This window comes from Ambystoma mexicanum, chromosome 11 (assembly GCF_040938575.1).
Source record: "Ambystoma mexicanum isolate Mex_15411 chromosome 11, UKY_AmexF1_1, whole genome shotgun sequence".
Taxonomy (NCBI): domain Eukaryota; kingdom Metazoa; phylum Chordata; class Amphibia; order Caudata; family Ambystomatidae; genus Ambystoma; species Ambystoma mexicanum.
Window position 1 is genome coordinate 445,706,703 of NC_090934.1, and position 26,774 is coordinate 445,733,476.

The 26,774-nt window shown below is 40.8% G+C and overlaps 1 protein-coding gene across 1 annotated transcript in view; it reads right to left on the reverse strand.

Moving 5' to 3' along the window:
* LOC138504994 (embryonic protein UVS.2-like) overlaps positions 1-26,774 on the reverse strand; it is a 138,243-nt gene that overhangs the window by 109,321 nt on the left and 2,148 nt on the right. Inside the window, exons 2-6 of the mRNA XM_069625355.1 lie at positions 16,058-16,085; positions 15,888-15,953; positions 4,667-4,807; positions 4,427-4,544; positions 427-602 (exon numbers count right to left, since the gene is read on the reverse strand). Coding sequence (XP_069481456.1) covers positions 427-602; positions 4,427-4,544; positions 4,667-4,807; positions 15,888-15,953; positions 16,058-16,085 — 529 coding nt within the window. The remainder of the gene's footprint in view (positions 1-426; positions 603-4,426; positions 4,545-4,666; positions 4,808-15,887; positions 15,954-16,057; positions 16,086-26,774) is intronic.

Sequence of the window (26,774 nt, forward strand, 5' to 3'; positions counted from 1 at the left end):
GCACTCACTATTATTGCCCCTCCCCAATGTGTCTAGATGTATTGCTTGTAAGGTAAATCTGTTCCTCTTTTGGTGACTCTTGTTTGTGGCTCCAAAGGCACCTGCCTACAAATAATGTTGTACAACCAACCCTGCTGCTAAACTCTCCCACTGATCCATGCCAACTTGGTTTTACCACTTTACTACAGCTGTTAATCAATAGTGCCTTTTGGTGCGACTGGGAACTGCATTTATTTCAGCAAACTTCACATGGGGTGCTCAATAATCTCACTAGATTGTGAGATACCTTGATCTTCATCATTGGGTCTTGCTAAAATAAGGAACCTAAAGGTGAAAACATGTGCAATGATTTCCAAATCATATAACACAACGTATGTTGCAGTTTTTCTTTTCAATTCAATGAATTACTATGGAGTTTCACTGTACCGGGTGAGATATACTGTGTCATGATGGTCACATAATCATCACGGTCGCTGCGGTTTTGCTCGTGGAAAAATCCCAGGGCATGGTGCAACTCATGCTGAATTGCGCCAATTGTCATGCAAGATCCTGTCAATGATATTTGCTGGGCACCTCCAATTTTTCCGATGTAAGACCAGCATCTGGAAAGAAGGGAACACCACATATCAGATAATACAACCTTTGGTTTTGATCTTCCACTATGTCAGGATCCTCAATCACACTCAATGTGCACAGTGTGGCCATGTAAACCAGCATTCTCCACGACTTACTTGTTTACCTCAGCCATCCATTTTCAAACTCCCGTCTCTCTCTCTCTATTTCTATGCCTCCTCCAACTTGTATCACACTATGCTGGGGCTTCCCCATCCTGTCAACATAGTTCTTTCTTTGTGTTGGACTTGTGTTCTTTAATACTCTGTGTCATTTATTCATCACAGTGGTTGATAGACAGACATTCTTCATTACTGCTGTGATCTTACTCTTCACAGCACCAAACGGATCTCTTATTTCAGTAATTACCTTACAATAGTATATTCAAGAGGAGTCTTGGTGTCTTTAATTTGCCAGAACTAGATTGGGCATTTGACGATAATAAAAGGTTGCTTAATCATTGGAAAGGGAGTCCTTATTCCCAAGAGGAGAGTCTCTCCCTGTGATGTCCCACTTACCACAACCCCTAGGGGGATTTGCATAGAAGGCTCACCTCCATAACCTCAATCGAAGGGGCTCCGCTTTGGGGCAAGTGATTGAATGCCTTCATTCATCAAACCTACTTCACTGAGAATTCACTTGAAGACATCACTGAAATTGTGAACTCAGTGACATTTTCTGGAGAACACAGATACATTGTTCTGCTGTTTTGTTGATTAACTATATACTTATCCTAGCCCCCACTCCTCATCACCACGATCTGCAACACATCCTTTGATAGATGTCAAATTTCTGTGATTGTCATAGGACCTACCATCGGACACTTGCTAAAACGAAAACCCACTCTCAACCCTGATGGCCCAAACAGCTACACTTCTAAATCAAACATTCTGTTTTTTGGGCAAGACTATTAAAAAAAAACATTACCTTTCAGCTTACTGCCCTACGCAAGGATAAACTTTCCCTGCACGATAACTAAACATGTTTCAGACAACACAGAAGCATGGAGACTGCTTTGCTCTTTTTGGGAGAACATCTTTTATAATCTCTGAACACTAACACTCCCTCAACCATTTATCATTTAAGGGATGGCTACAGCTTACGATCATCCCACTCTCCTAAAAGACTAACATATTTCATGGGCATTACAGGAGTAACGCTGTAATTGCTCTCCTCCATCACTGAGCATGAATTATCCCACGTTAAACTAGGAAATGTCATCCCCTCATCATTCCATCTAAAAATATGTGTTCCAATGTTTCTACCCTTTCAGCATGGCATTTTAATGCATACACTAAACTTAAGGAAAACTCCCGAATAAATATTTTGTAATGAATCTCTAGTTGCTTAAAAGTCAACAAGATCGGATGGTGCATAATAACCTATGCTCAAACTTGAGCAAAACTGAAATATTCCTTTTTGGATTTCTAATGCACTTATCATTCCAGTGGCCAGAATCTATATGTCAAGACCCCTGTATGAATCAATAATATGGGGTTATTTCCAACCTGATCCTCACCTTTATACTAGAAATGAATTAGATCACTCAGAATATGCATTTCAAATTGAAAATTATTTAATTTGTTGATATGTGCTAAATATTTACATGGTGAGATTTATTATGCTGCTCCCAGAAATATTGTAACATTCCTTAGCCGGGTTTCAATAAGTCAACCACTCACTAGCTCCACATGTCTGACTACAGAGCAGCAAGACTTCTCCTAGATTTGAAACTACAACAAAGCCACCCTAACTAATAGTCCATGATCTATTTAAGACAAAAACTGTTTTCTGCAGCAAAAGGCTTGTAAGATTCATGTGGCTCTGAAATCTAGATGAACATCTAGTGATGCCTACTGGGTGGCACTGTGAAAGGCATAACACGGCCTGAATTTTTTTTCTATGTTCACATTGTAGGTGGAAGGTTTGTTTTCAAGCCTTTTTAAATAAACCATATTTGTGAGGCTATTTCAGCGTATAGATAAGGTGTTTGTCCTCTGCATAATCATTCATTGTCATTCCAGAGGTTTTAATCATTGTAATCAACATAGTGAGGTAAATAATAAATATCAGGAGGGACAGTAATGAACTTTGGAGAACCCCAGATGACAAGGACCGCAGCCCATAATGAAAAGGGTTCAGATAAATATGTTCCTGCATATCTATGAGAAAATATCTGATCCAGTCTAGGGCCTGATGTATGTATGTATGATGACTATGTATGCAATATGAGCAATTGCAATGCTATGGATGAGTGTATGAAACCACACCAAGGGGTCCAAGAGGACACTGTCCCCAAAATCACTGTTAGCTGTTTTGGCCTTAGGACTATCCAGTATGGACAACACCACATATTATGTTCCATGTAGGGGTTGAAAGTCAACTTGGAATTGATCTACCTTTTCTAAAATTCAACAAATCCCTGCAACTGTTGATTAGCCATTTGTTCCAATAGTTGAGTCAAGAATGGCAGGTTGGAAATAGGCCTAACATTTGTTTGGTTGGTGGGGTCCTTCTCAGTCATATTTAACAATGTGGTTATCTAAGCAACTATGGAAGCTTTTGTGACTACTCGGGAAGATAGTGAGCAATTTAGAATGGCCTTATTCGTGGAGACAGTAAGGGAAGCTTGAATAAAAGCTTAAAGGTACTGGAAGGATTTTTTAGTTGGAGTTTTTTCTGTCAAGAACTGAGCAATTTCAATGAAGAGAGACTGATGCAGAGTAGTTGATGTTGCGCTGTGCAGCTCATCAGTAAGATTGAGAAATTATTTATGTGAGGCGGCACAGTAGTCAAACAGTTTGAAAATATTGCCTTTTGATTTGAAGTATGTTCTTTTTGTAGTTTCGGAAGCCCTCTCATCACTGGGATCTCTTCAGATATCGTTCAGGTGTTTTATTTTTTGTTATATTCCTAAGTTCCTTGGGGGGATTCCACTGATATAATCTTGTTTTTGTGTCTGTTTCTTTATATTTTTAGGTAAAATAACATCATGCCATTGAGAGAAGTGTTCAATTAGTTGTTGGCAATTACTGTCAATATTAGATAAATCATTGATGAGCAGCTCTAGAGTTTAAACATTCTTCTAAGTAGGTATGTGGTGAATTTGATCCAATTTCCAGGTTGTTCTTCCTTAATGACAGATTGATTTGGTCTACATTTTTGAATTACTGAGTGATTAAAAAGAACGTCAAAGTGGTCAGACAACAGCAGAATTTAGCAGCTCTGCTACTCTCTCAGGGTGTTTAAATGTCTCTGGGCCTATTACAAGTGTGGCGGTCCAGAATTAAGGGTGCTGGTAGAAACGTACCGCACCCATTCTGGAATGCACCCTACATGTCTGTGGGTGGGGGCCGTTTAGCTTGGCAGGCACACGGGCACCTGTCCGCAGAGTATTCACGGGAGCACTGGCACTGTTAGGAACCAGTGGTTCCCTCTCCCCTCTCCCTATGAGACTCAATGGGAATAGGGATTAACATTTGCCGGTGCCGGACCTCCTGATCGTCCGCTAAGTCAGGCCCCAATAAAGTGTTGCGAGTCCGATGGCAACCCGCCAGAAGCACCTTCAGGGTTGCCGCCAGACTCGTAATGAGGCTGATTGCCCTCACTCATCCCCTCCAGACTAGAAGGATTGATAGGCTTGATTCTTGTCCATGCACCATTGTGATAGATCTCATGTGGCCACCAGCAAAATATATTTTGTTTTGGTATTTAGAATTGAGATTGTACACTTGTGAGAAAACAGATATAAGTAATTGATGTTTATCAGAGTGCTTTGATGGACATGTGGCTACAAGGTAGACCATATACTTACCCAGTCCCCGGCTGGATCTGGAGGTAGTTTGTTTCTGCTGTGCGAGGCTCAAAGCGAATGCAGGTAAGTGTTGCATATTCCTGCATTGCATCCACAATTGTAGCTGTATTTGCGGTGCCTGGGGATAATGAGAGTGAACATTGAGTTTTGGTTGAGAGAAGTTTGAAACCCAGGGTAGGTAATAAGCAGGGGCAAATATCAGGAGGACATATGTAGGAACATATGAGGAATTTAACTTACTGTAAGCAGAACTGATGGTGTACGGTATGGTGACGATTCCATTGCTGGATTTGGGCCAGAAGCAACTGTTGCCTGCACATTTCGCTGCACTGCGCCCAGGGAGAACTGCAATGTCCCCCTCACGTATCAGCTGTTGGCCACCTAAAACAAGAGCAGAGGGAAAGTGAAGGGATCTAGAGCCTGGCATCTGACTCTGCAGGGACAAGTTCACTATTATAGGATTTAGTGAGCAGATCGAATTGGAAAGTTGTAGCTTCTTGCACCACTGGAGTGCCAAGTACTAGGCCGGGCAGGTTAACTGAAGACAAATCATTTCCGCTAAACATAGTATGATTACACCCAATAAAATAAGCATGTTGTCTTTTTATAAGCATGGATTAATTAATGTCTACAGTAAGGACCATTTGAATGATATTCATAAAAGCTCCAAACATTTTCTAAGGCAAATGTCCTGTATATAATTGTCGATGTCCAAAAGCGGTGATGTTTTGGGGTCAAGGGATTTATTTGATTTTTCATTGAAACTTTGTAACATGATATATAGCACAAGAGCCCTTACGAGTGTAGCGGCTACAGCTGTGGAAATTGTGTGTCGCTGGAGAAAACTCACGCTCCTTTTGAGAAACGCAGCTGATCCAAAAAGGTGTGCTTTTAGTGAGTTCCTGAATTGTAAATAGCCAGGCTCCATCTGAGCAATTGCAAGTGGTACATCTGGAGGGGTGAACGTTGATGGTGGAGAGATCGCCCCTTATTCATTTACATCTGACAAGCTATGATGGTGTTGTAAAGCCGACCTTGGGCATCTGAATACAAATGCATGGATAACAAAGCTAGAATGACATATTACTCTTTCATTATAAGGAATCAAATAGTGGGAGGGGGCAGAGGGCTACATCCATCTTCAGAATGAAATAATTTCTTTCTGAATTCAGAATGCAGGCGCTCTGAATTCAGAAAGATATGTTCTGGCACCATGGGTTGGAGGCCTCATGCTCGTTGTGCTTCAATGTGTAAGGAAGGAGCCAGGATGCTCTCCCTGCTTCCTGGTTTGTGTCTGGTGTGGTTCAGCGAGCAAGCCAGTGGCTTGGAGTCCCTGTAGGTAGATGAATTCTGGACAGAAGATAGCACAAAAACATCTATTTTGTGGATACTGTATGTTTAGGATGCATTTATGTGTATGTGTGCCTGCATGCAAGTGTGTGTTCTGTATTATGAAGTGTTTGTATTAATGAGTGAGTGTATTGATGGCTGGTTGGGTGTGCAAATGTTATCAGTAAATTAGTGAGTGAATATTGTGTGAATGTTTGTGTGCATTTGTTTGCAGTGGGCCAGCTGCACAGAAGCAGATTTTGGTGACTGTGAGTGAGAGGCGGGGAGGGAGATTGGAAGGGTGGCACTTGCATTGGCAAAGTAAATAGGAGTGTGTCCTTTTGTGAAGATACTGCCATATATAAGCAGGCGCAGCTTGGAAATGTTTTCTTCTAGTATCATTACGGGTATTAGGTGCAAAGCAAACATGATTATGTTCTTATATAGAGATATTGGCATATATATTGGTGCAGCCATCAAGTACATGTATGTGCATATCCAGATTGAACACAATTTTATACTGGTATATATTTGGGAAAAGGTATCATGTAAATATATTGTGAAATGCTCCTGTGCATGATTGTTGGTAGACGGGAATATTTTAACCCATTATTCATGAATATTTATTGTTGTTGGGAACCCCTGAATGCCCTTTGGTTGGTTTGCTATGCTCGGTTGCTCTGGCATATTTATGGGAAATGTTTACAGCCCTCCAATTAAAAAAGTCATCAGTTGCCAATTGATACTTGGCTAATGGGTTAATAGATATATATGTGTGCATGCAAGGATGGTACCCAGGCCATTGGCATTGGAGCATTGACATGTTCTTACATGTTTTAATGTAATTTTTTGGCAAAGAAAATTTGACAAATGTAATCAGATGGATGAGGGTTTGGTCTGGGGATTTATAGCAAAATGGGATAGGCAGGCTTCAAACTTTCTTTCTGTAGCATGGCATTTTTTACTCACATAAGGGGCCAGGCCAATATGATGTGTGTTCTTACAAGGGGAAGGTAGGCACAGTTGTGCAGTCAGAAATTAAATGTTTTCTTACTGTGGATTTGCAGGTTTTACTGGTGTTAAGAGCACAGTTACCATGATGAGTGTTCTTACATGGTGGGTCATGGGTGAAAGCATTTGTGCAGCCAAACACGGAAGTGGTTCATTACTGTAGCATTGCATGTTGTACTGGCGTGGAGGACACATTTAACATGAAGGGTATTCTTACATGATAGTGCAGGGGTTTGGGTAAGCATTTTGTTCAGCCGCAATAACTTATTTTCTTCTTGTGGTGGTCGTTGTTTACCAGCACAAAGGGAAAAGCCAACAAGAGAATGTTTGTACATGTGGATACTGCCATATTCTTATGCATCATTATTTTGCATAATATTACTGCTTATTACATGATGGGAGGAACCCAATTGGGGGATTTACCTGGTTATAAAATATAACTTGCAATACACATAAAGCTCATCTTGACTGATCAAGCACCTTAATCTACACATGGAATTGATACATTTTAAGCTTTTCTGTATCTCAATTTATTCTTTAACAACACTTTATTTTTAGAATACATTATTTACATTAACATATTTGGATGGTACATTTGGTGTTAGGACTGAGAAGCCAGGAACAGCTGCCTTGTTTCTACTCTAGGTGAAAGAATTAGAGTTTGATTGAAACACACACCTCTTTCTCACAGTACAGTGCGTGGCATGCCCAGGCAGCAACACGATAATCATGCACATTGTGCATGCATGTTGATCCAAGCTGGCCCAGAGTTTGGCATGGCTGTGCCTTGTTGTCAAGTTTTGTTGGAGTGCACGCAGCCTGGTTTGCAGGGGGTCCCTACATTTTTGTGTTATGCCACTGTCAAACAAGATATTAAATTATGCCTCCTATTATAACGATTTGTATGCATATTGGCCTACGCCAAGTTGCTTAAAATTGTACGAGAATAACTCTCTATGGCAAGGTCTTGACCTTAGAAATTGATGTAAGCCGCCATCTTGAATCAAGCCTCCATTTTAGGTTAGAACTGCCATTTTGGGGTTTTTGTACAAAGTCACCCTGAAATCTAAAATGGCCATCTCGTGTGCCCTTGTTCTTGCCTTAACCTCTCCAACCTCTGTAGGGGAGTTAATGTCCAACCTGCCTTCAGGCTACATGTAAGGGTCATGTAGACCTTGTCCTTTGTTGGCCTCGGGAGCAGGGGATTTCTTGAATTAGCAATGTTAAACTACAAGTATACAAGAACAGTAATGCTATCCAAATATAATATGTGAAACATTTGTTTGGTCTGTATTAAAACAGCATGTAAAGAGTGTAAATGTTAAATTAAAGAATAATGAAGTGTGTTAGTAAATATATTCAAAAGTAAACCGCATGCACGAGATATGTAAATTAGGAAAGTGAACATGGCACGACCCTAGCCCAGTGTATAAATAACCTGTAAGAGGGCTGGACATCATTTTACAAATTGTATAAATGCGTCGATGTCCAGCTAGGAAATTCTGTCCACTGCTCACATTGAACCCTGCTGGTGGTCTCTGTGATGTATTGACGGCCAAATAGCTATTTGTGTACTTTGTTGAATACTGTTCAGTTTTGTAATAAAGATTCTGGGAATCTTTACAAGCCTGTGTCGGTGTATTGTCCTTTGCTTGGTGTAACAGCCGTGATAATGTATTCTTTCTGATTCCACACCACTTGCCAAAGTATTTACTCCTTCAAGTCTTTCCATCTGCTATTTATTTATATGAAAACACCCCCAATGTATGCAGTGTGAACACAAGAGGAACCACTGCTTAGTGCACCTGGAGATTCAAGGTAAACCTCCCTAACAAGGACCCATGTAAAACCAACATAGCAGCAGTGATTGATGTTTGATGAAGAGTGGATGTGGACAAAGGGCGTGGGCTAAGCAGATCTTTTTAGGTTTAGTAAAGGCTGATGCACACAAGATTGAACCCATGCTAAAATGATGGTAAATGACCCTCTAAGATATTTCTAGTAGTGTCTCCCATTTCAGACCCTAAAGGCTACAAGCACACCAGAATAAACACTTCCAATATATGTAACACTCATGTAAATTCACAGGTAATGTATTGACAGTGTTTTTATCTAAATCAGGAAATGCCCATGAGCATTTCAGTTATGTACAACTTAAATAATGGCTGATTCACAAACCTAAAACTAGGACAAATCTGGAGATGCCTTTGAGCAAATTTGTTTGTGTAACTTTTCCACATGAGTATCTCAAGGATACTCCAGACATCTGCAGATATCCTCCAGGTGTAGACTTTGTGAATAGGGTGTAAGAGGCATTTTCAACACACCGGAGTATTCCTCAATGTGTTCCAGTGCAAATGTATGTGAATATGGCCCACTGTTTACTTGCCTCTATATCAAGAATATCCATCATGTTTTCTGTCTTGAGTTTTCAGGTTTGGACACAAGAGAGCAGCACACCCATCCATCTGTTCCCACGAGAAGCCTACTTCTGAGATTTAAAAGGAGTTCTCCCATTAGTACATGACTATGGAATGTTTAATGTTTAGTGAAACATGCCATCAAATTTCTTCATGTAACAAATCAGTGCCTATACCAGACCTGGAATGTAAGTAGGAGCACCCTCAATATTTAGCCTGTAATGTCTGATGTAGGATTTGGTCCCCTTGAGAATCGCCCGTGAGGCCAGCATGGCCCTGAGTGTCTTGCCCTGAATCCTTGTGAAGAGGGGTGTCACAAGACATTGCTGATATTAGAGATAGCAGACAATATCCACCTGTGTATTGACATGGTCAAGGTCTTTTTTCCTGCTCTGGCTGCATGATTAGTTGCAAACAAGTTTTCTAGATCCTGAAAGAATTGTTTAACAAATAGTTAAGAACCGCGCTTGAAATGTGCATTTGACACATCTCTTCTTCAGGAGTGGATGGTTCAGGGTAAAAGGTAGGGATAAGAATGTCCTGAGACTAATGAAATTTTGTGAGGATTTTGGAAAAAAAGAAGGGTCATATTACAGACTGAGGCACTCAACTTGAACTGTCAGTAGTGTAGGGGAAGTTACAAGGTCCCTATCTCCCACAGCCTCCTAGCCAAGGTAACTTCCACCAGGGACACAGTCCTAAGAGTCAACAACATCAAATCACTTGAATACATTCGCTCCAATAGGGAGGATTTATCCTTAATCCTTGAGATCTGAAGCAAGATGTCTGGGGGGCACCCAACACAGGGGGCTGGGCTCTGACAAAAGGAAGCTTTTCAATAATAGACTAAAAGAAACCTCCCCTTTCAATAAACCCTCCAAGGATTCCATGAAGAACCTAATAGCTAACAACCACTGGGCCCTGAGAGATTACACTGATAATCCCTTAGATAAGCCTTCTTGGAAAAACTGCCTGACTTTAGAAATACTACCATAAAGAAGAGGAATGTGTATTCTGATCCATCGATGTGGTTACTCTACTGCTTGCAGTAGGAATTCTGGCTTGCTGGATGTTGGGTGTTCTGAACGGTTGCCTTAACCTGTTCTGAGTGGTCCCTTTCATGCAGACTCCTACTTTCAATTTCCAGAATCCACACGTCAATCTTTTGGTTTCAAGACCATCGACCTGATCTGTGATTTGGGAGGATATGGGATGTAGCAGCCAAACCTCTATCACCACCAGTTGTATACGAATTGTTCGTTTTACAACTGCTTGAATGACAATTGACCTTTTCCAATTGACCGAATTGTGAAGGTCAATTGTACCATATATGTGGGGGGGAAACCCCCCACAACCCCCCACCCAACGCCAAACCCCCATATATATCGGTCAATTGTGAAAAGGTCAATTGTGACCCTTTAAATTCGGTCAATTGTTCATTCGAACAATTGTAAACGAACAATTTTGGTAATGCCATCACCACCAGAAGAATAAGAAATCAGAACCTACGAGACTGATAAGGAACCCCAGAATCACCTCCACTCTGGTATCCCTGATGATTGGACCCCCTTGGGAAGTATGTGAAAGGCCTGCAATACACTTATGATTTAAGATACAGATATAATTCCCCGCCATTTTGCTCCCCTTCATATGAAAGTGTAACAGAAGGAAATAATTATCACATTCTCTTGGGAGGCAGACGTGTCCAAGGATCGAGTCATGAATATGAAACACATTTTCCAAAAAGCCCAGGGAGGCAAAGTCCATTCCTGGGAAGGAGAAAACCTCCTGTTGAGCAGTTCTATAGCTGTGTTTCTCCTGATTTGTAATGGCCCCAGGATAGGCAGACATTTTAAAACATGTCTAATGTCCTGGTGTAGAGCCTAGAATCCATTGAAGACTGCATAGAAGTGCAGCAGTTATGGGTGCTGCATTTAAGGGATAGACTCAACCCCACACACATGTTGTTAAGGGTTCTATCCACTTCATGGGTTCTAGATAGGGGACTTATCTTCCTGTCAGACTGGGCAGAATCGTGTCATTTTTCGTATTCTGAGGGTAAAGCTTCAACAAGAAACAAGACATTTGAATAATTTCTGGCTCTTTCCACTCATGAAAGATCTTACTTTTTATGTCTGAGATCACAGGCAAACCATGGTTTGCTGCATGGTTCAACTGGAGAATGTGGGCGTATTTATCAAGGTAATTGGGATCCAACGAGAGGAAACCTAGACTTTCTGCTCTATCCTCTAGCACCTCCACCCCTATTTCAATGGATAGATATGTTCCTCTCTGTTCATAATCATCTCCGAAGGAATAATCCTTCCTGTAGGATAAGGTTGACAAGGATGAAGAAGGTGACTTGGAAGAGGAAAAAAAGGATAATTGTGCAAGTTTTTTCTTTCTCTTCCCATTTTCTTCCTGCGGGGTCTGCTAAACAATCTGCTTTACCTGAGCATAAGAGAGATCAAGTTTCTTTTGTTTGTTTACTTCTTACTCCTTTTTTTGATAGAAGATCAAGATTCAGATTCAGAAGAGTAAGAAATAACATCCTGCATTGTTATGATCTTCCCCGTGGATGCCCTTTTACCCAGAGGAACCCAGCCTGACTCAGAGTATCACAAAATAACACGAACTACTACAGGGATGAAACTTCCCTCCCAGAGTGTGCATGCTCATATAGGCTCAAGGGGTCCCAGAAAAATGAAGGTCATCAGGCTGGAAATTAGAGCAGGTGGCATTCCATATACAAAAAAAAGCTAAGAGGGAAACCTCCTTGCACTCACAAAGGGTAATTTAAAAATATTTGTAGGCAGAATTAAATACCTGTCAAATTTGAAAGAACTCAATATGCCTATTGTTAAGGTTGGAGATACAGTACTAAGGAAAACATAAGTCCAAAGGACAGTGTTTTAAAACAGAAATGAGTTAACCTACAGAATACAGCTAAAACCCCACTTTTTAATTAACTTTTTCATGATAGCAAAACCAGAACCCACCAAACTATACACACACCGCAACGTCGTCCCAGAGTAGGCACCCTTTGGAATAGAGATATCACCAGAGACCAAAATATGCCCACCTGACAAACCCCCCAGAAACTGACATTACAAAACTGAATCAAACTGCTGCCACTGTGAATGTTCAAAAAACCTGCCTATTAACTCCAGTAGAAAGCACAGGATAGAAAGCACAGAATACCTAATGTGTGGAGGGTACCTAACATTGACCTGACAACAACCAACAGAATCCCAAGAGGGTGTGTACTTCCCTGAGCTAATCCGCTCCACTCCAAAATTAATTTCCAACTTAAAACACACTTGTCCGTCCCACATGTATGGCACCACAGAACTAGCCATAAACACTGTAAAGTTATGAAGCGCTACTCTTTAAACTTTCTCACTCTCCCACATCAGCAGCTATCAGCACCCATTGGGCTTTTCCCTCTATTGACTAGTGTCTCCACCAAACCCATAGAAATCATACCAGCACAAAGGATACAGTAACTTCCCACCTGCACCCAACAGTACCACATGTTTGATATCTGCCTATCCTTCTATTTCAAAAACCTTCACTTCCCCCCTCTTTCTTTGCAGAGCCATGCACATTGAGGCCGACAACAAATGTCAGAAAGATGCGATATAATCACTTTGAAAATATGCTGACATATTTGGTTAAATAAAGCTTCAGCACTCTATCATATCTATTGGAGGAACATCTGAGAGAGTTCTTGTTGTCAAGCGCTTGCTCCAAAATACTCAGTTACTTTCATTGGTCAACTGTATCTGATTTATCTTTTGCCATACCACTGTTTACCATCCTCTTATTAACTCCCTTTTCATCCAAAATAAGCAAAAATGCCCAAACCAATCCGAGGCCTTCCCTCAGGCATGCCTCAAAATGTGATTCTACAGTTTTGCATATTATAGTGCAGCGGATGCCACACTATACTTAAGTTAAGAATAGAGATATATTGAAAACCAAAAAAATGAATTTCTAATTACTTTAGACTCGCAAGACAGATTTGGCTGAAACCTTTCGAATAAAAGCTTTGGCACTAACCCCAATCCGCCAATCCCCCACCCGCCACCCCGCCATGCCCTCCCATCCAGACTGAACATTTTGGGAAATAACACACTGTTTCGACCTAGTCCCCGTTAATTTTCCCATATAGAAAAAGTCCACATTTTGCTACAGCACACAGTCAAAAGTGGTGGACGGAACTGGACCAGACATGAAATAACTTGGGCACACATTGTTCATTCGCTATCTGGGAGAAGTCTGGGGTTATTCCATCTAGTAGTTGTTTAATATTTGATGGAGAAGGGGGTGCTCCCGTATCCCAAAATATTAGCTATATCTTCCATGGTGCTCTGCGGCAGAGAGTCTTTTCAGAAATGAAAAAGCCTCCATTGTTTTTGTTTTGTTTCATGCAACAGATATTCAGGGTTATTTCTGAAATATTCCTGTTAGCTGCAAACAAGAAGTTGAAAAAATGACAGAAAAGATGAAATGGCATCAGGCTAGAGGTGGGGAGGGGGAAAGAGGATGCCATGTGACATTGGGGAGTTGGTGGAGGTTCAGGACCAAGTTCAGAGCTCGAAGGTTTTCGAATATTCAGGCTTATTTTTCACATGTTCAGGGTTATTTTTTACTCTGGGCTATTTTTGCATTTTCATGGTTATTTGTAGAACATTGCTAATATAACCACAGATACGGGAAAACAGTTTAAAAAAAAGAGAGTTACAAACATGAGATTAATAGAAAAAAGTTGACTTTTAAAGCTACAGTGAGGTGTGGGCTAACATATTGGGGCAACATGTCAAGGGGTGCAATATGGCTGTGGCCAGTGAGCACAAAGGCATATTGGGGGAACATGTACAAGAATGGCTGGCCCGTACAGGGCTATATCCATTTTTTGTTTTAAGAACTCTTGCAGTCCCTACTAGAAATACCAATGTTACTCTTTCTAACAGGAAACTGATCACTATTAAAAGAAAGACTCCCCACTACAGTGGCCTTAATTACCTTGCAAGACCCAAACAATTGTATGTTTTCTATTGTTATTTGACTGTGCTAAAAATGTGTTATTAACACTTGTGCAATTGGGTTTTGTGTCTTGCAAAATGTAGGGCTATGCAGATCTTGTGGCATTATTTTAAGAACGTCTGGCTTTGCTAGTAAAAGTATCCATTCCTTTTCAATTCCGGACCAGGCTGATTATTGAGCAAACATTGGCAAAGCTAAAAGGTCTGTCTGTGTACATATGCAGAAATCTAAAGGGTAAGACTTTGTTTGTGTGAAAATGATACCCTCTTCATTGGCAATGATTGTTCATGGCATGCTGCACCCAGATGTGTATATATATCAGAAGACCATCAAGATTAATTTGATTTAATGTCCTACCTTTAATGGTGGGAAATGTCTGCAGGTATTGTGGCCAATTTACAGCTGGGTCCTATATACCTTGATGACACCTGCATCAGGATTAGCTCCTGGCCATTAGATCAGCAATATGACAAGTGAGGTACTTGCGTGCACTCTCTAGTGGCTCCGCCGTTAATCACTGACTCCGGTAACCAGTGGATCTCCATTAGTGCACTGAGTCTTGTGTCTTTTATTAAGTGTGATGCTGCTTACCAATGTCAACGTGTGATGTGATGCGTGTGTATATTCTCGTGGTTTGCGTAAACAGTGCACAAGTGCATAGTGCTGGCAGCACCTTCCGCTCTCAAACATGGATTATCTTTGGAATGGAATTGCAGGAATCTGCTGCTAAATAAAAATAAATCTCCTCCATTTTGCATAAAATATAAGTTGCCATGAAAAAAAGCCCTAGATGTTGCATTCATGTTCAGGTCAACATATATCTGCTTCAAATCATTGTGGAAAGGCTCTGTTTTTTCAGAAATGGAACGGGTGAAAATACATGACTATCCACTGTTGGTCAACTGTATTTGATTAATCTTTCCATGGTGGGAAGATGGCTTAGTTATGGAAGAAGCGCATGGTTCTACACTCTTATCGTTGAATCTCGTTCCTTATTTGAATGCTCATATAGAATGTCCAGTTGGAAGCTATGCAACACACTGCAAACATGATGCTGCTCGTAGCCTCACAGTGAGATACTTCTCTGCCATATCACCATTCTTCCTTTCCCTTCATAACACATTGTAAGTATAACTGCAGACCGGGTCCAGTTAAATTGCTGATTATTTTTGCTCAGTATTAAATGTGCCAAGTGGGGAAACATTTTGAAGGACACAAACTCGAGAACTATGTAACTGAACTTATATAACACTGTGGTCAAAGTAGTGTGACTGGTTAAGGGCACCCACTGAGGACCTCAGTGATTGCGGAACTCCATTGGAGTCTGCCTTACACTGACATGGCCTGCTAGAAATTCTGAGAGGGTGTTGCATTCCACTTGTTTGTGAATGCACCCTCCTTGCCCTAAAATCTTTTGCTCCCATGCCCCCCAAAACAAGTACCTCTTCCAGAGGTGGACTGTTCCAAATGCCATATGGGCTATATCTCAGTGAAGATATAATATGACTAGAAATGAGTTTCAGGAATGGAGGTCAGTCAATTTCCATCCTGTATTGTAGAGGCATTAGGGTGTCACTCATTATCTGTGAAGTTCAGTATGCTCATGGTGCAGTACACCTTGATTCACAGTGGCTGTTGTGCTGTGCTCATACCTGCATTCTCGTTGTTGAATATCTGAAACATATCCGAGCTCTCAACCTGGTCTCTATGTTGTGCATCTGAAACAAAAGGCATGTATAGTGTTATGTGCCTCAGAGAACACAGCTCTACATGTGCCCATAATGCCAAACACCCAATGAAGTCTTTATGTCGCTATACATACCATCTTTTCCTGGAGTTTCCAAATAAATCTGCAAGACAAAAAGCAATCACATTATTGTTGCCCAACAAAAATCACAATTTCAGATCATCAGCAACTCTGGTTGGGTGAAGTGGAGGACTGGCATATTGGGAATTTAGGAAATCTGCTGCAAGCTGGCTGCCATTTAGGGGCTGCTTGAGGCAGGTCTACTTGTGTATAATTATCCCGTGGCCTGACTGTCTGACAAAAGACTGCCTGCAGGACTGAAACTCTTCCTGACCTGATAAATACCAAATAGTTGCTAATGTTTAGTTGGTTACAGGTCCCCCAGGTGCATCTGTATCTTCAACCTTCACAGAATCCTGCTTAGCTTCCACTTCTGTGAGATCTTCCAAGTCAGCAATAAACTCAAATCACAAAGTGAATCACATGTTTAAAACTGTGTTGTTTGCTTTGTTATAGAACATCAAAGGATCTTAACCGCAATAAAGCATGCATTGACCTTAGCCATTATTTTCTTTTGTTACTTGCGTTTAACTCTTTCATTCTTGTCACTAATAAAGTAGTCAATAATAGAGGAGATTCTTTAGCTATTTTGTTGCTTGTATTCATCCATTTAAGAAGGTATAAATGAAGACACAGAAAATTAAATACATCATGCTACTTTTGCTTAGCATGCTCTATTGAGATAATCTTTAATGCAATGGGTTTACTTGGGAAAGTCAGCTCTACAAAACAAACCATTAAAAGATAATCATTTACAAATAATTCTGCATTACTGTGGAACTACAGCTGGAAAATGATCTAGTCAGGACCCCAAAATCTAGACTGCAGCTCAAATCTCATCCGCACCACTTAATCAAAGTGGATCACCTTGAACAAAAACTTAACTATGGTTGTTGAGAGTGCGTTCAGTCTGAACAGCTGTTGCGAGCTACCTTGATGCTGTTTTGTGAGAGGTCACTGCACTGATATTGTGCTATTTGTTTGCTGCATGTGGAGCTTGGGACATTGCGGCTGCCCAATGTCATGAATGAATTCCTTGGAAAAATACCAGACTGCCACTTTTGCGCTCCAAATATAAATTTTATTTGATTGATTACATAACTAACAAACTATGGTTGTGCCTTACCTATCATCGTTGCTAGGAGTTATTTATTTCACTATGTAGAATGGAAAGTCTTGCTCATGATTTAATAGACTGGAGTGGAGCTCCAATAAAGTGACCCTTCGTATTCTACACACCACATTTGTTATTTGTTTCTCTGGGGAACTCCAGGAAACCCTACTTGTTTTCTATTGTGCCATCATGCAGAACCAGGGTTTATAATGTGGATGTATCACCAAGAATATGGTCAATAATCATATGCTACAGACACGTGAGAAAAGGAAGCACATGAAACAGGGCTCAAGTCACGCATGTGGACGGAGTCCCCCACTTTTTTCAGGAGTCTGCCACTTTTTTCCGAGGGCACTTTGATATGCTAATTTCTGATGTCACATTCAATTGGTATGTTAATGGGTCCCCCCACTTTTATTTTTAGAACTTGACCATGGACATGATTCATCTGCTATCTCTTTATTCCATTGTTTTGGTTTATTGTATTCATGCACTGCCATTCAGCCCATTTAAAGTGCTCCAAATTGAGGCAGATTGAAGAATTATGGTGCACAGAGGTAAAAAGATCTACCGAATATTGCATACAGTAATATGTTTAGTGAAGGAGATTCAGTAGATGCCAGGCTACCGAAAACTTACATTCACCAACATATTCACAAGATCCCACTGGGCCTCTCTGGACTTTTCCCCAAAACGAGTACATTTCCCCAAAACGTTGATGAACTTTGGAAAGCCAGTACCTCTGATTGGCTAGCAGAGCTGTCGCTGAGCCAGATTACAGCTGGGACGACCCTTTTCCTATTGTGACTGTGCTCACCATCACCCGCTAGACTTGCCAGTCATGCTACATGCTTCCTCTGGATCAGAATACCCAACATACAATGCGATTGCCTGGTTTACAATAAAAGTACCAAGCATTTGTTTTAAGACCTGGCATATGATGTGAGATCCTGGTATGTGATGGTAATACTTGATATATGATACACGTACCTGGCATTTGAGAGAGTACATGGCACATAATGCAATTGTGTGCCCATTTGATGGCCCTTTATGACGATGTCTGACATGTGAAGTGAGAACCTGGCATTTAGTGGCATTATGTGGCAAATTATATATTTTCCTGGGTACTTAATTACAATACCTGATATGCAATGTGAGTTCCTTCTCTTTCATGGTGACACCTGCCTTTGAATGTAAGAAGCTGAGCATTTCATAACAACGCATGACTTGAATATTTGCATCTGATTTCAGTGCATGGCATTTAATGGCAATTGCTAACCTATGGTGTAAGTACCACAAAGGCAAAGACTAACATCATTGGTGGAAGAATGCTTCACACAACCTCTTACCTAAGCCTAGGTATCTTATCTTCCCTAGTGCATCATGGCCAAACAAGTTCTTCATGTGAATATTAGGCATGATATGGGCATGTTTGTCATATAACGTGTGAATATGTCATTTGAGGACAATGCCATGAATGTGACCATATCACATAGCATTTGATGGCACTAGATGATGATATACCAGGGCTTGTATTGTCATATGATGTGAGTTCCTGCCATTGGATGTCAATATGTGACAAGATATATTCCCACATTTACAGGGTATGAACCATGGGTCAATGCATTTGACAAAAATAATTCTCATGTGATGTGAGCTCTTGGACATTTGATGGAATTACCTTGCCATAAAGATACAATGGAGCTAATTGGCGTAAATTTCGGCAGTACATTCACCAAATTATATACAAATTTTGTTAGCATTATCACCACTCATTACCTTGGACATACGACAGAATTACAAGGGGTAGCAGGGTGGTGTATAGCTCCTTTCTCGGAGTCCATAGTTTCCAATAGGGATTTGGGCCAAATTACCATGAGCCGGAAATTCACTGATTTTTTCAGGTCAAGAGGAGATTTCACCTCAGCATTTTACTGGAGGGGAATCCTCCACTTTATTTCCAAATTTGAAATCAGTGGTTTGGTAGAGGTGCCAATAATTGCCTTACCACCTAAAGAAAGTGTCAGTACGCAATTACGGCCATTTGTTGTATTGCACAGTCAAACTCGTTGCACACAGTCCAATCATTCTTCAACAGAAATGTGAAAAAGCAGATTTGTTTCTCTTTGACATTGAGGCATGTACTGTAAATATTCAATTTATGGTGCAACCAACTTTTAAAAACAATGGCAATACATATCTGTGACCAAGAATTATATTTTCTTTTTAATTAAACGCTGTTATAAAGTTTATTTCAGGGGGTCCTCTCATCTGTTTTAATGTTTATGCGAAAATAAACTAATAATACACGCACGCAACTCACTGAACTAATCTCGGCCACATTGACCAAATATTTTCTCTGGCATATTTTTAAGCCTGGCTGACACTATTGCTGTGGCCCTTTACATAATGTGAAAGCATTCATGGGTATGCACACTGAAAGTACAGTGAATATGATGGGACACAAAATGGGTTTCTGCATCGTTGCATTTTGTCACAGCTGAGCCTAGCTGTAGGGACACTAGTAAACCTCCAACCCTGCAGCTTTTAGCGCCATGACTAGCACCAATACCGGTATCGCCACCGACGTGGTGGTATGGAGACTTACCGGTATATTCCGCCCTTTGCGGGACCGGTAACTCCCCATTTGAAATGCCATTCCCCATTCCCATTTGAGCCCCCACAGGGCTCAATGAGAAGGTGGAAGGCAGCAATAACGGTACCACAAATTGCGGTACTGTTATTGACCCCGGTATCCCTTTGCGGGTTCGTCCTTAATGCCTGCTAAAACCAGGAGTTAAGGAAGGACCCGCAAAGAGACCTCGGAATAGGGCGCAAAGGGATTACCGGCACCAGTGTCATTACCGGTGCCCGGTATCCCTTTGCGCCCGGGTCGTAATGACCCCCATTGACTTGCCATGAAGTGAAGCACTAAAGAAAACTAGATGGGGACAAGCGACTGCGAGACTAAAGGCAGCTGGGATGCTAAAATATGAGAAATGAATGGATGGTCATTGTGAAGACGTGAAGGTGATCATGTGAGTGATAGAAAGTATGTCAATGAAAGACAAGGGGAAAATGAGGAACTGCAAAAGGCAGTAAAGAGAGAAAAGGGAAGGGATTGCAAGCCAGAGAGAAAAAGAGATGACGGGAGAGCATCAGGAAAGTCAAAGAAAGAAGATTAAACTGTTCCTCTTCAAGGGGCAACTTCTTCATTCCCCGAAATATGCATCCCTTAACCCACACAGCCTAATATTCTTGCTGACGTCTACACTTCAAACTGTCGCCTTTCATTGTGGCAACTTATTTTGTTTGTTATTAAATAAAATAAATAAACAAACTGATTGCAAAGGCGAGTAAAAAGAAGGGATAGAGGGAGAATGTGAGCCAAGAGGTATAAGAATAGAAAATGAATGTGAGAGGCAGGTAGAATTAGAAATTGTTACCATGGCCAAAAACAGAAAATCATAAAAGGGAGGCTAGAGGAACAGAAAGATGGAAAATGAGAGGAGAGGAAAGTTTGAATAAGAGAGGGTAAGTAGCAAAACAAGGAATTCAAGGGACTGGTTGACAAATTGACACTTGGGAGAAGGTGGGGAGAGATGGATAGGAGCAGAGTAAGAGCCCTGGATGAAGAGACATAATTGATCGACGAATTGGGAATCAAATGAGAAATACTTTGAGGAGGAGATTGTGATGATACAATCTAATGAGATGACTTTTAGATTTGGCTGTTAGGTGGTGTGTTGTGTCACCTATAACCCTAAACTATTGTATAAGAGTATAGCTAGGGAGAAGTGTCTTATGAGGAGGAATTGTATGTGTTGTTTGGTTATTTACCAACACATTGACTGCCCACAGCCATGTTAATCCCTAGGGCCATTGCCACCCACTTCCTGCCCCTCCCAGCCGAATCCCATCCTCCTCAGATCTCTCAGATCTCTTTGAGCTCGGTTTTGAAAGCCTTCCAATCAAACATTGAGCTCCAAGTACCTGTCAGTGTTTTTATAAAAGCAGCCTTCTAAAATAGTGAATACTTTGTTTGGAGCTGTAAAGGCTACCAGTGTAATAAACATGTTTTAACCAGGTCTGCCTTCAGCCACTTGATGTATAAGCACTATGTGTGTCCTTCACTAAAGCTTGTGTAGATATATTAGGCATTTGCCATGCACTGTTATTATGTGTCCAGCTACTTGCACCATTTTGCAGCTGCTACCATCAATGGCCATTTATTGCCACTTTGGCAGTGCCTGGAATTTGCCTTTCCAATGCCTACACAAAAGACAAATCGGTTAGTATTTCCAATTCTTGTTTAAAAGATGGCACATGTTTTCCAATGAAAACAGGGTTCTGAAAATGCAATGTTTTCTTTGATAAGATCATATAATCGACTAGAATGGTTGTGTATGTCTGGTTCGTCTCAACATTCCAGCTAATTTTGATATGCTGGCCCACCACATCCTAATCAACTGCCTGGCATTGTCTGCCCACATGTCTCCCTTTGCTCTGAAATGGTTCCAGTCATTCTTCTGCGATAGACTATTCAAATTTTTCCAAGCTCTATTCCACAACTGCCCTTATTTCCACATTTTGACTCGTGCAAGTTTCTATTTTGTGCCCATGCTCTTGAACATTTACCTGTGGCATGGGGTAACATCCTGCAAGCTGCTGGAATTGTTTACACATTTACTCCAGTGATGGCTCCCATAGCAACGACTTCCATCCTGAACCAAATTCAAACCAGGCTGAATGATAACATGCTATACCTGAACAAATCCCAAACTGGATTTCTCAGACCAGGATCACCTGAAACCTGCTCCATCCTTCATTCCACCAGTAAAATCATGATGATCTTGGGACCATGCCAAATTCAAGGCCAAAAAGTTCAAAAGACTTGATCTAACCTTCATTAATTCAAGGCTCATATTAATTCTGTCCTTGGTTCTGGTCACTGTACTCCTACACCACTCCACAACAAAAAAGCATTTCTCTCCACTACAAATTTCTGGTTCTTATCTCAAGTCCTTATTAACACAAAACTGGATCACCACAGTGTCATATTAGAAGGATCTGATTCCAGTCTAATGCATAAAATGACAATTCTCCAGAAGTCTTCGGCCAGAACAATATCCAGCACCAATCACCAGGAGTATGTCCACTATACCTTAAAATGACTCCACCGCCTCCTTCTCAGAGAGCTGTAGAGGCAGGGACCTCATTTCACCAAAATGCCAGGGGTAGCTGAAATGGCATCACTCCTAAGTGATATCACTATAAGTGATGGAACACAATCTTTCACCCCTTGACAAAACAGGAAGTGACATCACATAGCATTGTTTCCAAGTACACTATGAAGAAAATGGTTACGATATCACTGTAAGAATGGATCACCATATGAATCATTAATATGAGCGCATATAGGTCCATATTAGCAAATTACTGTGAATGAAAGCAGACGTCCATGGCCGTATGATAATGAGGTGTTATTAAATAGCACTGAAGCTTAAGTGCTTCATATAGAACAAATATAAATACAATATCACCCAACCTGTGTTGGTACTCATTTATCAACCTCAGCAGGATGAAAGGATGAGTTGACCTTGCTGGTAGTCGAACCTGCAGATCACACACACATTGCAGCAGCAAGCGCTCAACCCATTGAGATATCTCACCGTCTATTGATATCAGAAAAGTGGCCTCTCCAAAAAGAAAGAGCGACATGCTGCTGGCCACAGTCCAGGAGCCTCAATTGAAAAAAGAATAATAACACATTTTTTTAGGGGTAGCAATGGAGACCACAGGGGTAGCAAGAGAGATATCAGGGGTCAGAGATGCAACCCCTGGCAACCCCTAAAATATGTTCTTGTATAGAGGCACCTTTCAGTTGCTGTTTGTGCTCTACAAAGCATTGCATGGAAATGCCCTGAACTTCTTATCCAACTTTATCTCCACCTATAACCTTTTGAAGATTCATATACTAACCTAAATGAAATACTTGCCCAACTACTCACACCACACACACTTTAAATCATCTAAACTCTGCTTCACTGGCTGTATGGTGTGTGGTGTGTGGTCCCCATCTCTGGAATGTATTTCCCCAATATTGTCATGACACCACCAACCTAAGCCGATATTAATATAAGCTGAAGACTACAGGCCTTCTAGAATGGGCCTTATGATTGCTAAGTTTGCCATCCTGCCAAGCATGTTGAGGTTTCGCTGCGATATGAGCACAGTACAAATTGACTAAATAAATGCATAAATAAAAGACTGAGAGGAGAACAATTGAAATCAGGAGTGACAGAGAAAGAATAATAATCTGGAGCGTAGAAATGAGAGAAAATAAGTAGTGGGAGACACTAGTGTTAAAGTCAGTTGAGGAAATGAGAAAAACAAGAAACTGATTGAATGAGCGAGTAGAATTAGGAGAGATAAATAGAGAGCAAGACAGTCAGCAACAGGCAATGTGGGATTGCAAATTCTTGCAATGCTGCTGCTCGCTCTGTAGATTCCCCTGGTGATTAAAGTTTACAACGAGGTAGCCTGCACCCCACCTGTTCTGTGAGGACAGGGAAACTAGCATAAACGCTGCCAGTAAAGCACCAATCATCATTTTTAGTTTTGGCTATTAGGTGGCGATGAAAAGCGCTATCTTTATGCTGAAACTATTGTCATTAAAATAAGAGCTTTCACGTAAGAGCTTCAAATAGGAGCTGTGAATGAGGGTATCTAATGCTTTCCAATGGAGATGGCATATGAGGATTGATACATAGGCTTTTTGTGTTGTTTGGTTATGTGTTCACCCATTTGGCACCCATTTCTGAGTCAAATCTATATGATTTTTCAGCCATACGCACCCAAAACCGCTTTTGCTCTTTCCCGGCATTTCCATTGTGTGCATAATTTTGCAGCCATTTCAACTTCCAAAATTGCAGCCTCTATAAGTTATTGTTTCTAAAAAGTTATTTTAATTTTTTTGTTTATTTTAAAAATATATACGAGTGCTATAATTACCTTTATTTATTTGGTATTAAAAATAAACAACGTGTTGCTATAGCTACAGTTTGTTGCATAATGACTCGGAACATGTCTATGGACTTACTTGTGGGTGATGGTCAAGTGTTTTCTGTTGGAAGCAGTACCTGATTTGTTGTGCAAAACGTTAGTGATGTTAGTAGGGTGTGATTGGGTCTAGAGTGTGTGTTTGTCTTGACAAGGTAGCCATTGTTTCAGCATTGGAGGAGAGAGGTAAGACTGCTTATTTAGTCTGTTTGTGTTACATTGTTAATTGTGTGGTGATATTTTTGCAAACTGTAGGTATTTATTTATGAAATGTGCACTACTTATGTGCTCTGTGGTGCAGTTATAAAGTTTTGGCATTTCCCTGCATGCCAAGCACAGTCAATGGTGCACTCCTGCTGCTCCCTTTCTTGTATTGAGCATGCAGTATCTGTCTCAGTGGGTGCGTGAGATCCCAAAAAGTAGTGGAAAATCTCCTTCAGAGGAATTTAATCCAACAATGTAAATACAATGGCATTTTTCCTTCTTTCTAATCACTGGTTTGCCAGTTATTTGTGGCTATATTGAAAGTTCATTGTGTAAAGCCCTCTCCGCTTTTACAGAATCTGTCAATGTTTGTTGTACACTGTCTCTTGGCTATGTTGCTGGACTACTCCTACATTTCAGTGCACTGACAACCACCAATATCATTTTGATTGAATCCTCGTGTTTTGAAATGGAGCCCCAATCTTACTTTTGGTCTACGCTGTACACTCCTAATTGGAAACACTGCACATGATTTTAGAGATCCTTGGATGGCGGGGGCTGCTTGTGACTAATGTGGTACATTTGCGAGTGGGACGTACCTATTTTAATGAGCATGTTCAGCTTACGAAATACCCTGCCCTTAACTGTCATCATTAAGCCCATGTTTTACACCTCCAAGTTATACTATAAATGTGTATACTACATTTTACAATGCCATGCAACGCTGACTTTTCTTTGCATTTATGAAAACACGCTGTATCATGCTAATATCACTGCAGTTAAGTCAGCACTAATTTTCTCCCTGTGCCCCTAATAAGACTTGGCTTCTGCATTGTTCTGTGTACTTTGCAGCTAGGCTCTTAAAGGGGAGACTAAAGACAAGACCACTCTCCACAGCAGACTATACGGTTGTAGTCCATCACTGTAGTGTAACCTGACTGCTGATATTTTAAGGTTTTGAGAGCATAATAAGGTTTCCTAGAATAAAGGGATGTGGGATAAAATCTTAAATGTGTTGAGCCAGGTACCTGTAGCAGTATTTGTGACCCAACAGAAAGAATTATTCTAATTTACAACTTCAACCACAGTGTGACACATGCAAGAATGAAAATGCCCTGGTCCTGCCATGTCCAGATCACAGGCCAAATATGTAAAGGTTTTTCTTTCACTAGATTAGATATAACATTTGCTGGATGCATGTACCTCGCATTGAACCTCAAAGCGACCACTCCCGTAACATGCTTGGCAACTTTGTGGCAAACGTGGGATCATTATTGGATCTTGAAAGTGTTAAATGCCCTTATTTATGTTGCTAACTTCCAAGAAGATAAATGTGATTGTAGGGGGGACAGGAAGGTGATTCATTAGATCAACGATGAATTATTTGCCGGAGATGTTATATGAAACTTGCGCATGGTGGGAACATAAGCCATAGGTGATGTCAAGTGCCCTTTCCCAAACAAAAGATGGTCTACCTAACTCAGGTAGTGGGTGTCCCTATGTTCTGAGATTTAAGAGCTCAGCTAACCATTTGTTGGTATGGGGGGATTCTGGTAACCAGGCTCATGCAATGTAATCCCATGTGCCATTTACAATTTGATTTAGTATGGGCTATTAGGTGTTGCCTAAAGGACAAAACTATTGCAGTGGGGTACAGATAGCCCCATGCATTTTAAACAATCACTGTCATGACGCAAAAAGAATGTTTTAATGGAATAATTGGGACACCTCAGTGATTTGACAGCAGGGTTTGCTAGCTGGTGTACACGTACAAAGATGCCCCTGTTTTCGTCAGATGACATGTAAAGGGGCCAACTACGGATATATTGCTTTTCAGAATCTGAAATGTCACCACCGTTTTTAGTAAAATTAACAAATAATAGTGATAAGATGTTGATTTAAAATCGAAACACACTCGGGAGGATAGCTAATCTTGGGAGGATAGCTAGGGGGCAATGTGCTGTATTAGAAGCAAGACGTCATTGAGCAAAATGGGTTCGATCCCGGGACCGTGCTTAGAAACCTCTGGGTATTTACCACATTGTAAATTACCTATCATATCATAACATATCACTTATGTGAAAATGGATGCAATATCCTACATTTTTAATACATTCAACTACATCTTTCTGACCATTTCACAATATCCCAGACAGGAGCAGCTTAACCCTGTTGGTTGAACACCTTATGTGCCTCCGGCATTATGCTCGTCCTGAACTCCCATAAAAAAATCCTTACTTATGTGCCACCCCATTACTCCTTACAAGATATAAGTAGGGTGGTCGTGTGGTGCCCCGCACATCTTCGCTTCACTCTACTAATTGCAAGTGATGGGATGATGGAGAGGGATGG